At 38.6% G+C, this 18807-nt stretch overlaps 1 protein-coding gene across 1 annotated transcript in view; it reads left to right on the forward strand.

Annotated features, from left to right (window-relative positions):
• CCDC178 (coiled-coil domain containing 178) overlaps positions 1–18807 on the forward strand; it is a 379940-nt gene that overhangs the window by 36263 nt on the left and 324870 nt on the right. Inside the window, exon 8 of the mRNA XM_027960835.2 lies at positions 15667–15809. Coding sequence (XP_027816636.1) covers positions 15667–15809 — 143 coding nt within the window. The remainder of the gene's footprint in view (positions 1–15666; positions 15810–18807) is intronic.

Genomic DNA, 18807 nt, shown 5'->3' on the forward strand with positions numbered 1-18807 from the left:
GCAGTGATGGGACTGGATGCCATGATCTTAGTTTTTTGAAAGTTGAGTTTTAAGCCAACTTTTTCAAACTTTTCTTTCATTTTCATCAAGAGGCTCTTTAGTTCCTCCTCACTTTCTGTCATAAGGGTAGTGTCATCTGCAAATCTGAGGTTATTGATATTTCTCCCAGCAATCTTGATTCCAGCTTGTGTTTCTTCCAGCCCAGCATTTTGCTTGATGTACTCTGCATGTAAGTTAAAAAAGCAGGGTGACAGTATACAGCTTTGATGTACTCCTTTCCCAATTTGGAACCAGTTCATTGTTCCATGTCCAGTTCTAACTGTTGCTTCTTGACCTGCATACAGATTTCTCAGGAGGCAGGTAAGATGATCTGGTATTCCAATCGCTTGAAGAATTTTCCACAGTTTGTTGTGATCTAGACAGTCAAAGGCTTTGGTATAATCAATAAACCAGAAGTAGATGTGTTTTCTGGAATTCTCTTGCTTTCTTATGATCCAGTGAATGTTGAGAATTTGATCTCTGGTTCCTCTGCTTTTTCTAAATCCAACTTGAACATCTGGAAGTTCTCCGTTCACATACTGTTGAAGCCGGGCTTGGAGAATTTTGAGCATTACTTTGCTAGTGTGTGAGAGGAGTGTAATTGTGTGGTAGTTTGAACATTCTTTGGCATTGCCCTTCTTTGGGACTGGAATGAAAACTGGCCTTTTCCAGTCCTGTGACCACTGATGAGTTTTCCAAATTTGCTGGCAATATTGAGTGCAGCACTGTCGCAGCATCATCTTTTCAGATTTGAAATAGCTCAACTGGAATTCGATCACCTCCACTTGGCTTTGTTCATAGTGATGCTTCCTAAGGCCCGCTTGACTTTGCATTCCAGGATGTCTGGCTCTAGGTGAGTGATCACACCTTCATGGTTTTCTAGGTCATGAAGATCATTGTTGTATACTTCTGTGTATTCTTGCCACCTCTTCTAAATATCTTCTGCTTCTGTTAGGTCCATACTATTTCTGTCCTTTATCGTGCTCATCTTTGCATGAAGTGTTCCCTTGGTATCTCTAATTTTCTTGAAGAATTCTCTAGTCTTTCCCATTCTATTGTTTTCCTCTATTTCTTTGCACTGACCACTGAGGAAGTCTTTCTCATCTCTCCTTGCTATTCTTTGGAATTTTGCATTCAGATGGGTATATCTTTCCTTTTCTCTTTGCCCTTCATGTCTCTTCTTTTCTCAGCTATTTGTAAGGCCTCCTCAGACAACCATTTTGCCTTTTTGCATTTCTTTTTCTTGCAGATGGTCTTCATCACTGCCTCCTATACAGTGTCACAAACCTCTGGCCATAGTTCTTCAGGCACTCTGTCTATCAGATCTAATCCCTTGAATCTATTTTTCAGTTTCACTGTATCATCCTAAGTGTTTTGATATGTCATACCTGAATCGTCTAGTGGTTTTCCCTACTTTCTTCAATTTAAGTCTGAATTTTGCAATTAGAAGTTCATGATCTGAGCCAGTCAGCTCCCAATCTTGTTTTTGCTGACTATAGAGCTTCTCCGTCTTTGGCTGCCAAGAATAAAATCAATCTAAAATCGGTATTTACCATCTGATAAATGGGAGGAAAATTTAAAAATGTTTTCTGGCAGATCAAGAAAATAGTAACCTTTGTGTAGAGCTTATCAGTGGTGCTCTGATGGTTAATTTTTTCTGTAAACTTGACTGGGCCAGGATGCTCAGGTCTTGATCAGATATTATTCTGAGTGTTTTGTGATGTTTTTTAATCTTTTTGGATGAGATTAATATTTAAATCAATGATCTTTTATTAAAGCAGGTAGGCAAGAAAAATAAATAAAAGGATCTAGACTGGAAAAGAAGTAAAATTATTTGCAGAAGACACATTCTTCTATATAGAAAATTGTGAAGAATTCACAAAACAAACTATAGAGCTAAAAACAAGGTTAACAAAGTTGTAGATTCAAGCTCAATACAAAACTCAATTGTATTTTCATATACTAGTTGTGAACAATACAAAAATGAAGTTAAGAAAACAGTTTTCTTTGATAAAGTGTGAATAAATTTAACCAATAAGCTGAAAGACTTGTTCACCAGAAACTATAATATTTTGCTGAAATCAATTAAATTAGATTTAAATGAATAGAAAAGTAACCCATATTCACAGATTTGACTTAATATTGTTTAGATGTCAGTAGTACCCATAGCTATCTTCAGATTAAATGGAGTTTCTGACAGAGTCTCAAAGAGCTTTTTGCAGAAATGGAAAAGCCTGTTCTAACATTCATTTGAAGTTTCAGGAGGTCACAAATAGCCAAAACAGTCTTGAAAAGGAAGGGCACCTTAGAGAACTCACAGCTTCTGATTTCAAAATAACTACAAAGCTTTAAGAAGCAAAAATGAGTGTCATTTAATAAATACAGGAAAGTAGTTCAGTGAAGTAGTGTTGAGATTCTAGAAATAAACCAATATATCTGTGATTAGTTGATTTTGACAAGGGTGTCGAGACCATTTGTTGAAATGAGTAGTCTCTTCAATACATGGTATTGGGACATTGAATATCCACATGCATTCAAAGAGTAAATTTGGACCTCTGCTTCTTAGAACATACAAAAATTAATTTTAAATGGATCATAACTTTACACATAAGAACTAAAACTATAAAACACTTAAAAGGAAACTTGTGGATAAATCTTTATGACCTAGAATTTGAGAACGGATTTAGATATGACACTAAAAGCATAAACAACATTAGAGAAACCGGACTTCATCAAAATTAAAACCTTTTGTACAGCTAACTACACTATCAAAAAGGTAAAAAAACAACCTACAGAATGAGAGAAAATATTGAAAATTATATATAATTTTATTTTAATGTATGTTCAGTTTAGTTCAGTTCAGTTGCTCAGTCATGTCCGACCCTTTGTGACCCCATGAATCGCAGCACGCCAGGCCTCCCTGTCCATCACCAACTCCCAGAGTTCACTCAGACTCATGTCCATCGAGTCCGTGATGCCATCAAGCCATCTCATCCTCTGTCGTCCCCTTCTCCTCCTGCCCCCAATCCCTCCCAGCATCAGAGTCTTTTCCAATGAGTCAACTCTTTGCATGAGGTGGCCAAAGTACTGGAGCTTCAGCTTTAGCATCATTCCTTCCAAAGAAATCCCAGGGCTGATCTCCTTTAGAATGGACTGGTTGGATCTCCTTGCAGTCCAAGGGACTCTCAAGAGTCTTCTCCAACACCACAGTTCAAAAGTATCAATTCTTTGGCTCTCAGCCTTCTTCACAGTCCAACTCTCACATTCATACATGACCACAGGAAAAACCATAGCCTTGACTAGACGGACCTTAGTCGGCAAAGTAATGTCTCTGCTTTTGAATATACTATCTAGGTTGGTCATAACTTTTCTTCCAAGGAGTAAACGTCTTTTAATTTCATGGCTGTGGTCCCATCTGCAGTGATTTTGGAGTCCCAGAAAATAAAGTCTGACACTGTTTCCACTGTTTCCCCATCCATTTCCCATGAAGTGATGGGGCCGGATGCCATGATCTTCGTTTTCTGAATGTTGAGCTTTAAGCCAACTTTTTCACTCTCCTCTTTAACTTTCATCAAGAGGCTTTTTCGCTCCTCTTCACTTTCTGCCATAAGGGTGATGTCATCTGCATATCTGAGGTTATTGATATTTCTCCCTGCAATCTTGATTCCAGCTTGTGCTTCTTCCAGTCCAGCGTTTCTCATGATGTACTCTGCATAGAAATTAAATAGTCAGGGTGACAATGTACAGCCTTGATGTACTCCTTTTCCTATTTGGAACCATTCTGTTGTTCCATGTCCAGTTCTAACTGTTGCTTCCTGACCTGCACACAGATTTCTCAAGAGGCAGGTCAGGTGGTCTGGTATTCCCATCTCTTTCGGAATTCTCCACAGTTTATTGTGATCCACACAGTCAAAGGCTTTGGCATAGTCAATAAAGCAGAAATAGATGTTTCTCTGGAACTCTTTTGCTTTTTCCATGATCCAGCAGATGTTCGCAATTGGATCTCTGGTTCCTCTGCCTTTTCTAAAACTAGCTTGAACATCAGAAAGTTCACGGTTCACATATTACTGAAGCCTGGCTTGGAGAATTTTGAGCATTACTTTACTAGCATGTGTGATGAGTGCAACTGTGCGGAAGTTTGAACATTCTTTGGCATTGCCTTTCTTTGGTATTAGAATGAAAACTGACCTTTTCCAGTCCTGTGGGCACTGCTAAGTTTTCCAAATGTGCAGGCATATTGAGTGCAGCACTTTCACAGCATCATTTTTTAGGATTTGGAACAGCTCACTGGAATTCTATCACCTCCACTAGCTTTGTTTGTAGTGATGCTTTCTAAGGCTAATTATATATTAATTTTGTGCTAATATATACTAATTATATAGTAGTATTATATTAATATACACTAATTCTATATTAATATATCTTCCTACAGATTTGTAGTAAGTTTTAAAGTCAGAAAGTGTGAGTTCTCTAAGGTGCCCTTCCTTTTCAAGACTGTTCTGGCTACCTGAGGACCCCCCCCGCTGAAATTTCATATGAATGTTAAAATAGGCTTTTCCATTTCTGCAAAGAGCTCTTTGAGACTTCATCAGAGGTTGCATTTCATCTGAACATAGCTTTGGGTACTACTGACATTTTAAAAATATGTAGCACCCAGAATACATGAAGAACTTTTATAATTCAACAACTAAAAACAATAAACACCTCATTTTAAAATGGACAAAAGACTTAAGTAGATATATCTCCAAAAGACAGAAATGAGCAGCAAACACATGAAAGGACAGATGCTCAACATCATTAACCATCAGGAAAGTTCAAACTAAAGCCAAAATGATATAACTACTCATGCCCATTAGGATGAGATTAAAAATAGAGTGTAAAATAACCAGTTTGGGTGAAGATGTAGAGAAACTCTAACCATTGTACTTTGCTGAATGTAAAATGGTGCAGCCACTGTAGAAAAGAGCTTGGTGTTTCCTTAAAAAAGTAAAACAGAATTAACATATGCTTTAGCAACTCCAAGCCAAGATATATACCCCTAAAGAATTGAAAACTGATGTTAAAAAACAAAACCTTGTGCAGAAATGTGCTGAGCAGCACTGTCTACAATGGACAAAAAGCAAAATCATCCCAGTGCCCATCAGTTGATGTATGACTAAACAAAATGTGATATAACCATACCATGGAGTAGTAGTCAGTCATAAAAAGAGTGAAATACTGGTACAGATCACAACATGGATAAACTTCAAAGCATTATGCTAAATAAATACCCAGACACAAAATATCACATATTACATGATTTCATTTACCTGAAATATCCAGAATAGGTAAATCCATAAAGACAGAAAGCAAATTAGATTGCTAGGGGCTCGGGAAAGTGTAAGATAGAGTTTTGTTTGTAATAAAGCTTTGCTTTTCCTGTTTTATTCTGCTGTCTTGACTGAGGCCTTGGCTAGAGGCTTGCTGAAGTAACCCAGCTACCTAAATAATGCAAGACCTCTTGTCAATGTGCTTGAGCCTCAGTACATTGCAAACCAACCTCAGTGGCTTAAGGTGACTTTCAGATTCTACAAGCAGCTTAGTCACATAACACAGTGGAGCCACAGAAATATTTTTAACATCAATGTAGAGAGTATCCATGTGGGACAGCTGAATCAGTCCCACAATGAGCCAGCCAAGGAGCTTTCCATATGAATTTGCCTCATACGATATAAGCAAAATCCCCAAACCTGAGATCACCCCAGCAATACCTACAGGAAAGATTGGATACAGGGAATTATTTCTTGCTTTTCTTCCTTTCATGGTATAAATTCTGTTATTTCTGTGTTTGCTTATCCCATCATCTTGGTGTAATCCTTGCTCTCAGCTTGAGTGTATAGCCCTGCATTCCTGTGCCTAAAGGAAAATTTTGTAGAGTTTACTAAAATCTGTGCTATTACAAAAATTAATGTGAACATAAAGAACACTATTGCATCGGAACCTGGAATGTAGGTCCATGAATCAAGATAAATTGGAAGTACTCAAACAGGATATGGCAAGGGTGAACATTAACATTTTAGGAATCAGTGAACTAAAATGTTATGGAATGGGTGAATTTAACTCAGATGACCATTATATCTACTCCTGTGGGCAAGAATCCTTTAGAAGAAATAGAGTAGCCCTCATAGGCAACAGAAGAGTCCTAAATGCTGTACTTGAGTGCAGTCTCAAAAATGACAGAATGATCTCTGTTTGTTTCCAAGGCAAACCATTCAGTATCACAGTAAGCAAAGTCTATGCCCCAACCATTAATGCCAAAGAAGCTGAAGTTGAACTGTTCTATGATGAAAAGATGCCCTTATCATCATAGTGAACTGGAATGCAAAAGCAGGAAGTCAAGAGATACCTGGAGTAACAGGCAAGTTTGGCCTTGGAGTACAAAATGAAGCAGGGCAAAGGCTGACAGAGTTTTGCCAAGAGAGTGCACTGGTCATAGCAAAGACCCTCTTCCAGCAACACAAGACATGAATCTACACATAGACATCACCAGATGGTTAATACCAAAATCAGATTGATTATATGGTTTGTAGTCGAAGATGGAGAAGCTGTATACAGTCAGCCAAACCAAGACCAGGAGCGGACTGTGGCACAGACCATGAACTCCTTATTGCCTAAATTCAGACTTAAATTGAAGAAACTAGGGTAAACTACTAGACCATTCAGGTATGACATATATCAAATCACTTAGGATTATACAGTGAAAGTGACAAACAGATTCAAGGGATTAGATCTGATAGAGTGCTTGAAGAAATATGACCAGAGTTTTGTGACATTCCATAGTAGGCAATGATCAAAACCATCTGCAAGAAAAAGAAAGGCAAAATGGTTTTCTGAGGAGGGCTTACAAAGAAAAAAGAAGAGAAAGCTAAAAGCAAAGGCGAAAAGGAAAGATATACCCATCTGAATGCAAAATTCCAAAGAATAGCAAGGAGAGATAAGAAAGACTTCCCCAGTGGTCAGTGCAAAGAAATAGAGGAAAACAATAGAATGGGAAAGACTAGAGAACTCTTCAAGAAAAGTAGAGATACCAAAGGAACATTTCATGCAAAGATGAGCTCAATAAAGGACAGAAATAGTATGGGCCTAACAGAAGCAGAAGATATTTAGAAGAGGTGGCACAGAGGTGGTTTTCTTCATGACCCAGAAAACCATGAAGGTGTGATCACTTACCTAGAGCCAGACATCTTGGAATGCAAAGTCAAATGGGCCTTAGGAAGCATCACTATGAACAAAGCCAAGTGGAGGTGATCGAATTCCAGTTGAGCTATTTCAAATCTGAAAAGATGATGCTGTGACAGTGCTGCACTCAATATTGCCAGCAAATTTGGAAAACTCATCAGTGGCTACTGGACTGGAATAGGTCATTTTTCTCATCCAACCCAAAGAAGGGCAATGCCAAAGAATGTTCAAACTACCACACAATTGCACTCATCTCACACACTAGCAAAGTAATGCTCAAAATTCTCCAAGCCCGGCTTCAACAGTACGTGAACAGAGAACTTCTAGATGTTCAAACTGGATTTAGAAAAGGCAGAGGTACCAGAGTCAAATTGCCAACATCCGTTGGATCATAGAAAAACAAGAGAATTCCAGAGAAATATCTACTTCTGCTTTATTGACTACGCCAAAGCCTTTGACTGTCTAGATCACAACAAACTGTGGAAAATTCTTCAAGAGATGGGAATACAAGATCACCTTATCTGCCACCAGAGAAGTCTGTATGCAGGTTAAGAAGCAATCATTAAAACTTGACGTAGAACAACAAACTGGTTCCAAATTGGCAAAGGAATACATCCAGGCTTTATATTGTTACACTGCTTATTTAAGATATATGCAGAGTACATCATGCAAATTGCCACACTGGATGAAGCACAAGCTGGAATCAAGATTGCCAGGAGAAATATGAATAACCTCAGATATGCAGATGACACCACCCTTATGGCAGAAAGGAAAAAGGAACTAAAGTGCCTCTTGATGAAAGTGAAAGAGGAAAGTGAAAATCTGGCTTAAAACTCAACATTCAAAAAACTAAGATCATGGCTTTCGATCCCATCACTGCATGGCAAATAGATGGGGAAACAATGGAAACAGTGACCGACTTTATTTTCTTGGGTTCCAAAATCACTGCAGATGGTGACTGCAGCCATGAAATTAAAAGATGTTTGCTCCTTGAGAGAAAAGCAATGACCATCCTAGACAGCATATTAAAAACCAGAGATATTACTTTGCCTACAAAGGTCTATCTAGTCAAAGCTATGGTTTTTCCAACAGTCATGTATGGATGTGAGAGCTGGAGTATAAAAAAAGCTGAGCACCAAATAATTGATGCTTTTGAACTGTGGTGTTGGAGGAGACTTGAGAGTCCCTTGGATTCCAAGTAGATCCAAGCAGTCAATCCTAAAGGAAACCAGTCCTGAATATTCTTTGGATGGAGTGATGCTGAAGCTGAAGCTCCAACACTTTGGGGATTCTCCAGGTGTGAATGCTGGAGTGGGTTGCCATGCCCTCCTCCAGGGGATCTTCCTAACCCAGGGATCAAACCCAGGTCTCCTGCACTGCAGGAAGATTCTTAACCATCTGAGCCACCAGGGAAGCCCAAGAATACTGGAGTGGGTAGCCTATCCTTCTCCAGGGGTACTACCAACACAGGAATCAAACCGGAGTCTCCTGCATTGCAGGCGGATTCTTTACCAGCTGAGCTACCAGGAAAGCCCATTTTGTTTCCTATAAGTCTATAGAATATGTTGTTGTTTAGTTGCTCAGTCGTGTCTGACTGTTTTGTGACCCCATGGACTTCAGCCCGCCGGGCTCCTATGTCCATGGGATTTTCCACGCAAGAATATTGGAGTGGGATGCCATTTCCTACTCCAGGGAATCTTTCTGATCCAAGGATTGAACCCATGTCTTCTGCAAGTGTCCTGCATTGCAGGCAGATTCTTTACTACTTAGCCACTGGGGATATGTAGTGGTCTCCTTTTAAATTCCTGATATTTATTTGTGCCTTCTCTTTTTTTTCCTCTTAAACATGATATATTTCATCCATCACCATATAGTTAACACATTTTACCCATTTTGTCTTCCCCTTTCTCTCTGTTGTCTGTACCTACATGTTTGTTTTGGTTTGGTTTGTTCACTTATTTGGATGTTTTTGTTTGTTTTTTATATTTTGCATATGAGCTAAATCATATGATATTTGTCTTTCTCCATGTGACTTATTTCTCTTAGCATAATACCCTCAAGGTCTTCCATGTTGTCACAAATGGCAAGATTTCTTTCTTTTTTTGTGATTGAGTAGTATGCTTTCAAACCAGTCAATCCTAAAGGAACTCAACCCTGAATATTCTTTGGAAGGACTGGTGATGAAGCTGAAGTTCCAGTACTTTGGCCACCTAATGCAAGGAACCAACTCATTAGAACAGATCCTAATGTTGGGAAAGATTGAGGGCAAGAGGAGAAGGGGGTGACAGAGGATGAGATGGTTAGATGGCATCACTAACTCAATGGACATGAGTTTGAGCAAACTCAGGGAGATAGTCCCTTCAGGACAGGGAAGCCTGGCATGCTGAAGTTCATGTCACAAAGAGTCAGATATGCCTTAGCAACTGAACAACAGCAACAAGTATTCATTCTATATACCACATCTCTTTATGCATTCATTCCTTGATGGAATCTTCGATTGTGTGGCTATTATAAATAGTGGTGCAGTGAACACAGGGATGCATATATCTTTTCAAATTAGTGTTTTTGCATAACTTGGGTTAATGCCCAAAAGTGGACTAGCTGGTCATATGCTAGTCCTCTTAGTTTTTTGTGGTGTCTCCCTACTGTTTTCCATAGTGGCTGCACTAATTTACATTCCTGCTAACAGTTCACAGGGTTCTCTTTTCTCCACATTCTCTCAATACCTGTTATTTCATCTTTTTTTTTGTATATATAATAACCACCATCATGGTCATGAGGTAAAATCTCATTGTGTTTTTTCATTTCCATAATAATTAGTAATGTTGCACACTTTTTCATGTATGTGCGTATTGGCCATCTGTATATCTTCTTCAGAAAAATGTTTACTGCTGTCCTAATGCAGTAATGAAACTAATGCAACATTGTAAACCAATTATACCCTAATAAGAATTTAAAAAAGAATGTAACAAGATGACAGGACCCCCCCCCTCCAAAGAAGTCTATTCAGCCCCTTTGCCCATTTTTAAAAATTATGGTTGATTTACAATGTTGTATTAATTTCTGCTGTACATCAAAATGATTCAGTTAACATGTACATACATATATATTCTTTTTAAAAATTCTTTTCCATTACAGCTTATCACAGGATATTGAATATAGTTGCTTGTGCTATACAGTAGGACTTGTTGTTTATCCCCTTTGCCCATTTTTAAATTGAGTTGTTTGTTTTTTTATTGTTGTTCTTGAGATGTATGAGTTCTTTATATATTTGGTTATTAACCTCATATTCAGTATATGATTTTCAAATACCTACTCCCATTGGGTAAACTTCCCTGGTGGCTCAGAGGTTAAAGCACCTGCCTGCAATGTGGGAGACCTGGGTTTGATCCCTGGGTTGGGAAGATCCCCTGGAGAAGGAAAAGGCAACCCGCTCCAGTATTTTTGCCTGGAGAATCCCGTAGATGTAGGAGCCTGGTAGGCTGCAGTCCCTGGGGTCGCAAAGAGTCGGACACGACTGAGCGAATTCACTTTTACTCCCCCTTTCACTCCCATTGGGTACATTGTCTTTTTGTTTTGTTGATGGTTTCCTTTGCTGTACAGATTATGTAGTTATGTATACATGAACTTTAAACACATCCACAGATGAGTAACAGTTGAATATAAAGGTAAATTTTTAAATTTAAACTTTCCTATATACCAGAAACAAACCTGAAAAAAAGTTTGTTTAAAAATAGCATTCATTGAGCATAAAATATAAAATATCTAGAATAAATGTAACAAATGACATGCACAGCCTCTATTAAGAAAACTATGAATATTTCTGAGAGAATTTGAGAAGTGCTATATCGATAAATGATGTTAATGGCTTAAAAGGCTAAATTTTGTAACATTCTCTCCAAGTCAGTCAATTCAGTTTAGTCGCTCAGTCGTGTCCGACTCTTTGCAACCTCATGAATCCCAGCACGCCAGGCCTCCTTGTCCATCACCATCTCCTGGAGTTCACTCAAACTCCCGTCCATCGAGTCAGTGATGCCATCCAGCCATCTCATCCTCTCTCGTCCCCTCTTCCTCCTGCCCCCAATCCCTCCCAGCATCAGAGTCTTTTCCAATGAGTCAACTCTTCGCATGAGGTGGCCAAAGTACTGGAGCTTCAGCTTTAGCATCATTCCTTCCAAAGAACACCCATGGCTGATCTCCTTTAGAATGGACTGGTTGGATCTCCTTGCAGTCCAAGGGACTCTCAAGAATCTTCTCCAACACCACAGTTCAAAAGCATCAATTCTTTGGCGCTCAGCTTTCTTCACAGTCCAACTCTCACATCCATGCATAATCACTGGAAAAACCATAGCCTTGACTAGAAGGACCTTTGTAGGCAAAGTAATGTCTCTGCTTTTGAATATGCTATCTAGGTTGGTCATAACTTTTTTTCCAAGGAGTAAGCGCTCTGTAAATTGAATGCAGTCACAAAATCTCAACAGGTCTCTTTCTGGAGCTTGACAAGCTAATTCTAAAATGTATGTGATGTATGCATGCAGCGAAATATAATTCAGCCTTAAAAAAAGAAGGAAGACTGCCATATGCGACAACATGGATGAACCTGGAAAGCATTATTATGCTAAGTACTAAAGAGGTCACAGATGAATACTGCATGATTCCACTTGTATAAGATATCTATAATAGTTACCTTCGTAGAAGCAGAGACGTTGATTGGTAGGGACGTGAGAGGAAATGGAGAGCTGTTTTTCAATGGGTGTGAAGATTTCGTTATGTAAGATGAGTCAGTTCTAGAGACCTGCTGTGCATCACGATGCCTACAGTTTACTGTAATGTACACTTTGTTGTTGGACTCTGTGCCACCGTGGACTGTAGCCTACCAGGCTCCTCTGTATGGGATTTCCCAGGCAGGAATACTGGAGTGGGTTGCCATTTCCTTCTCCAGGGGATCTTGTACACTGAAAAATTTCTTAAAGGATAGACAATCATGTTAAATGTTACTTTCACAATAAAACTGATATTAATAAAATTGTTGCTTTATTTAGGAGTGTACTGCCAAGTAGGATTCACCACTTGGCCCCTGGTGAAAGGACTGCTCACTACTGCTCTTCTACTCCTCACCGTCTAGCTTTCCAACAGGACATTCTGAACAGTCGTTCATTCCAACCACGACAGCTACAACCACCCTTTCCCTTTAGTTTGACAGAGAAGCGAGAGCTAGAGAGAGAAGGGAGAAGGTTTATGATCTCTAATAATTAATGAAAATAATAAAAATGGAATATTTGGACCCTTGCATGAAGATAATAATGGCTATTTATGAGTGAGAAGATTATAAGTGATTTTTTCATTTTGCAATTTTTCATTGGTGTTGTATGATTTTTCTACAATAAAGTATTTGACCAACAAGAGCAAATAAAATGTCTTAGTTTTTGTAGGTGAAAAGATAATGATTTTATTTTGGTCATATTAAATGGGATAGTGAAGTTATTTTCTTCAGTAACTTTTGTACATCATTAGTATTGATGCCTGTCAGAGTATATAAGAAACCTGAAACTTTGCTGTGCTAAACAATAGACTAAATAGCGAACAAAAATTAATATAAAAAATGTTTATAATCTTTTCCATGGGGATGGTCTTGATCCCTGTCTCCTGTACAATGTCACAAACCTCATTCCATAGTTCATCAGGCAGTCTATCTATCAGATCTAGGCCCTTAAATCTATTTCTCACTTCCACTGTATAATCATCAGGGATTTGATTTAGGTCATACATGAATGGTCTAGCGTTTTTCCCTACTTTCTTCAATTTGAGTCTGAATTTGGTAATAAGGAGTTCATGATCTGAGCCACAGTCAGCTCCTGGTCTTGTTTTTGTTGACTGTATAGAGCTTCTCCATCTTTGGCTGCAAAGAATATAATCAATGATTGTCTGGGGAGGCCTTACAAATAGCTGTGAAAAGAAGAGAGGCAAAAAGCAAAGGAGAAAAGGAAAGCTATAAGCATCTGAATGCAGAGTTCCAAAGAATAGCAAGAAGAGATAAGAAAGCCTTCTTCAGCGATCAATGCAAAGAAATAGAGGAAAAGAACAGAATGGGAAAGACTAGAGATCTTTTCAAGAAAATTAGAGATACCAAGGGAACATTTCATGCAAAGATGGGCTCGATAAAGTAAAGAAATGATATGGACCTAACAGAAGTAGAAGATATTAAGAAGAGGTGGCAGGAATACACAGAAGAACTGTATAGAAAAGGTCTTCATGACCCAGATAATCATGATGGTGTGATCACTCATCTAGAGCCAGACATCCTGGAATGTGAAGTCAAGTGGGCCTTAGAAAGCATCACTACAAACAAAGCTAGTGGAGGTGATGGAATTCCTATTGAGGTATTTCAAATCCTGAAAGATGATGCTGTGAAAGTGCTACGCTCAATATGCCAGCAAATTTGGAAACCTCAGCAGTGGCCACAGGACTGGAAAAGGTCAGTTTTCATTCCAATCCCAAAGAAAGGCAATGCCAAAGAATGTTCAAACTACCACACAATTGCACTCATCTCACACGCTAGTAAAGTAATGCTCAAAATTCTCCAAGCCAGGCTTCAGCAATACGTGAACCGTGAACTTCCTGATATTCAAGCTGGTTTTAGAAAAGGCAGAGGAACCAGAGATCCAATTGCCAACATCTGCTGGATCATGGAAAAAGCAAGAAAGTTCCAGAAAAAATATCTATTTCTGCATTATTGACTATGCCAAAGCCTTTGACTGTGTGCATCCCAATAAACTGTGGAAAATTCTGAAAGAGATGGAAATACCAGACCACCTGAGCTGCCTCTTGAGAAATCTGTGTGCAGGTCAGGAAGCAACAGTTAGAACTGGACATTGAACAACAGACTGGTTCCAAATAGGAAAAGGAGTACATCAAGGCTGTATATTGTCACCCTGCTTATTTAACTTCTATGCAGAGTACATCATGAGAAACGCTGGGCTGGAAGAAGCACAAGCTGGAATCAAGATTGCAGGGAGAAATATCAATAACCTCAGATATGCAGATAACACCAGCCTTATGGCAGAAAGTGAAGAGGAACTAAAAAACCTCTTGAAAGTGAAAAGAAGAGTGAAAAAGTTGGCTTAAAGCTCAACATTCAGAAAACGAAGATAATGGCATCCAGTCCCATCACTCGGAGAAGGCCATCGCAGCCCACTCCTGTACTCTTGCCTTAAAAATCCCATGGACAGAGGAGCCTGGTAGGCTGCAGTCCATGGGGTCGCTAAGAGTCGGACACGATTGAGCGACTTCACTTTCACTTTTCACTTTCATGCTTTAGAGAAGGAAATGGCAACCCACTCCAGTGTCTTACCTGGAGAATCCCAGTGATGGGGGAGCCTGGTGGGCTGCCGTCTGTGGGGTTGCACACAGTCGGACACGACTGAAGCGACTTAGCAGCAGCAGCAGCAGCAGGTCCCATCATTTCATGGGAAATAGATGGGGAAACAGTGTCAGACTTTATTTTGGGGGGCTCCAAAATCACTGCAGATGGTGACTGCAGCCATGAAATTAAAAGACGCTTACTCCTTGGAAGAAAAGTTATGACCAACCTAGATAGTATATTCAAAAGCAGAGACATAACTTTGCCGACTAAGGTCCATCTAGTCAAGGCTATGGTTTTTCCTGTGGTCATGCATGGATGTGAGAGTTGGACTGTGTAGAAGGCTGAGCACCGAAGAATTGATGCTTTTGAACTGTGGTGTTGGAGAAGACTCTTGAGCGTCCCTTGGACTGCAAGGAGATCCAACCAGTCCATTCTGAAGGAGATCAACCCTGGGATTTCTTTGGAAGGAATGATGCTAAAGCTGAAACTCCAGTACTTTGGCCACCTCGTGCAAAGAGTTGACTCATTGGAAAAGACTCTGATGCTGGAAGGGATTGGGGGCAGGAGGAGAAGGGGATGACCGAGGATGAGATGGCTGGATGGCATCACGGACTCGATGGACGTGAGTCTGAGTGAACTCCGGGAATTGGTGATGGACAGGGAGGCCTGACATGCTGCGATTCATAGGGTCGCAAAGAGTCGGACACAACTGAGCGACTGAACTGAACTGTTTATAATCTACATCAGAACTACTCTAAAACCTTTCTTTGATCTTTCTGTGGTCTGATTGTTTTAATTAGCCATTAAGTACAGTGGCTCAGACAGTAAAGCGTCTGTCTGCAATGCAGGAGACCCAGGTTCGATCCCTGGGTTGGGAAGATCCCCTGGAGAAGGAAATGGCAGCCCACTCCCGTATTCTTGTCTGGAAAATCCCATGGACCGCGGAGCCTGGTAGGTTACCGTCCATGGGGTCGCAAAGAGTAGGACAGTACGGAGCGACTTCACTTTCACTTCACTTATATTAGCATGCATATTTTTATTTCCAGGTAATGGAAATATACAAACAAATTCATGGAGAACTTCTAGAAGCCATAGACAATCTTGAAAAAGCCAAACTCAGAGTTAAACAAAACAGAATAGATATGGAAAGGGATATTCATGATAGTGAAATACGCGTGGCTGCCTACAAGTAAGTATTTTCCACAAATGTTATTTATAGCATTTAAAAGGAAAATATTAATTAAAAATGTGATATATATTCCTGTATGAGAAATTCAGATGAAGAGAAAGGAAATTATCTAAATTTCCGCATCTGTCTTTTTACCAAGTTAATATATAAATTAAAATATATGTCTTTTACCTATTTTAAACTACTTGTGTATAAATTCCTAAAGTAGTATTTTTCTCTGTCATTTTAAAGCTCTTTTACATATTTCCGAATTGCCTATGGATATGCTATTATAATATATATCCCTGCTAACAATGTAAACGAATTACTATTTGAAAAAGTATTTCAGAATGGGATAGCATCAAATTATATAGCCTTGTGTGAATTATAAACATAGCATATCATTAATTAACTCATATTTATTTGCTTTCTTTAGCCTGGAATATTTTAAATGCACATAGATTAATTATATTTTGTGTATTATTGACTTTCTATTACATTTCTGATGTATTTGAATTTTAGAACATCCGTCTAGTTCTTAGTTTGGTTTTAAATTATTTATGTTTCTGTGTGATATAAAAATATTTATTTATTCAAACATCAATCATTTACTATAGAAAAAGTCACATTCATTATGGAGCTAGATTCAAATAAATGTAAGTAAAATAGAGAACAAAAATTTATACATTTACCTGTGATCTGGATAACATGCACTTATTAAGATGTTTATATTTTCTCATATCTGATGTCTATTTCAATATGTGCTTACTTGTGTATCTTTTACTATTTTGTTCATTGTTTGGGGATTGTTTTTATAGATGTTTTTGTCCCTTTATTCTATCTTGTTCTCTTGTAATTGATGACTATCTTTAGGGTTATGTTTGGATTTCTTTTTTTCTTTTTTATGTTTATAACCATCGTAAATTTTGGTTTGTGGTTTCCCTGAGGTTTTTCTCTAGCCATCTATATCTTTATACTTGACTGTTATACGTTGCTGATCCCTTACTTTCAAATGCTTGTAAAGAAATCTGCATATGTACTCTCCCACCTCACAGTTACTGTTTTTGGTATCATATTTTCCATCTAATGATTTTGTATGTTCCTTAGCTGTTGATTGTGAATGTATTTTGTTGTATTGCTCTTGTCTTTTAACATGTCTAATAACTTGTGTGTAGATGATTTCTACCTTTACCATATGATTGCCTTTATCTATTCCCTTTTTCATTTTGTAATTTTTATGTATTTAATTGTGGCCTTTTCTTTTTTGCTTAGAAAAGTTACTTTAAGATTTCTTTCAAGGCTGGTTTGTGATACTGAACTCTTTTAGGCTTGGTTTTCTATCTGTTCATCAAATCTGAATGAGCGCCTTGCTCAGTATTTTTGATTGTAGTTTTTTCTTTCATCACTTTAAATATATCATGCCATGAGTATACTACCCAAAGCAATTTACAAATTCAATGCAATCCCTATCAAGCTACCAGCCACATTTTTCACAGAACTAGAACAAATCATTTCAAGATTTGTATGGAAATACAAAAACCTCGAATAGCCAAAAGCAATCTTGAGAAAGAAGAATGGAACTGGAGGAATCAACTTGCCTGACTTCAGGCTCTACTACAAAGCCACAGTCATCAAGACAGTGTGGTACTGGCACAAAGACAGACATATAGATCAATGGAACAAAATAGAAAGCCCAGAGATAAATCCACACACATATGGACACCTTATCTTTGACAAAGGAGGCAAGAATATACAATGGAGTAAGATAATCTCTTTAACAAGTGGTGCTGGGAAAACTGGTCAACCACTTGTAAAAGAATGAAACTAGATCACTTTCTAACACTGCACACAAAAATAAACTCAAAATGGATTAAAGATCTAAATGTAAGATCAGAAACTATAAAACTCCTAGAGGAGAACATAGGCAAAACACTCTCCGACATAAATCACAGCAGGATCCTCTATGATCCACCTCCCAGAATTCTGGAAATAAAAGCAAAAATAAACAAATGGGATCTAATTAAAATTAAAAGCTTCTGCACAACAAAGGAAAATATAAGCAAGGTGAAAAGACAGCCTTCTGAATGGGAGAAAATAATAGCAAATGAAGCAACTGACAAACAACTAATCTCAAAAATATACAAGCAACTTATGCAGCTCAATTCCAGAAAAATAAACGACCCAATCAAAAAATGGGCCAAAGAACTAAATAGACATTTCTCCAAAGAAGACATACGGATGGCTAACAAACACATGAAAAGATGCTCAACATCACTCATTATTAGAGAAATGCAAATCAAAACCACAATGAGGTACCACGTCACATCAGTCAGAATGGCTGCGATCCAAAAATCTGCAAGCAATAAATGCTGGAGAGGGTGTGGAGAAAGGGAACCCTCCTACACTGTTGGTGGGAATGCAAACTAGTACAGCCACTATGGAGAACAGTGTGGAGATTCCTTAAAAATTGCAAATAGAACTACCTTATGACCCAGCAATCCCACTTCTGGGCATACACACCGAGGAAACCAGAATTGAAAGAGACACATGTACCCCAATGTTCATCGCAGCACTGTTTATAATAGCCAGGACATGGAAACAACCTAGATGTCCATCAGCAGATGAATGGATAAGAAAGCAGTGGTACATATACACAATGGAGTATTACTCAGCCGTAAAAAAGAATTCATTTGAATCAGTTCTGATGAGATGGATGAAACTGGAGCCGATTATACAGAGTGAAGTAAGCCAGAAAGAAAAACACCAATACAGTATACTAACACATATATATGGAATTTAGGAAGATGGCAATGACGACCCTGTATGCAAGACAGGGAAAGAGACACAGATGTGTATAACGGACTTTTGGACTCAGAGGGAGAGGGAGAGGGTGGGATGATTTGGGAGAATGACATTCTAACATGTATACTATCATGTAAGAATTGAATCGCCAGTCTATGTCTGACGCAGGATGCAGCATGCTTGGGGCTGGTGCATGGGGATGACCCAGAGAGATGTT

This window comes from Ovis aries, chromosome 23, assembly GCF_016772045.2.
Source record: "Ovis aries strain OAR_USU_Benz2616 breed Rambouillet chromosome 23, ARS-UI_Ramb_v3.0, whole genome shotgun sequence".
NCBI lineage: Eukaryota > Metazoa > Chordata > Mammalia > Artiodactyla > Bovidae > Ovis > Ovis aries.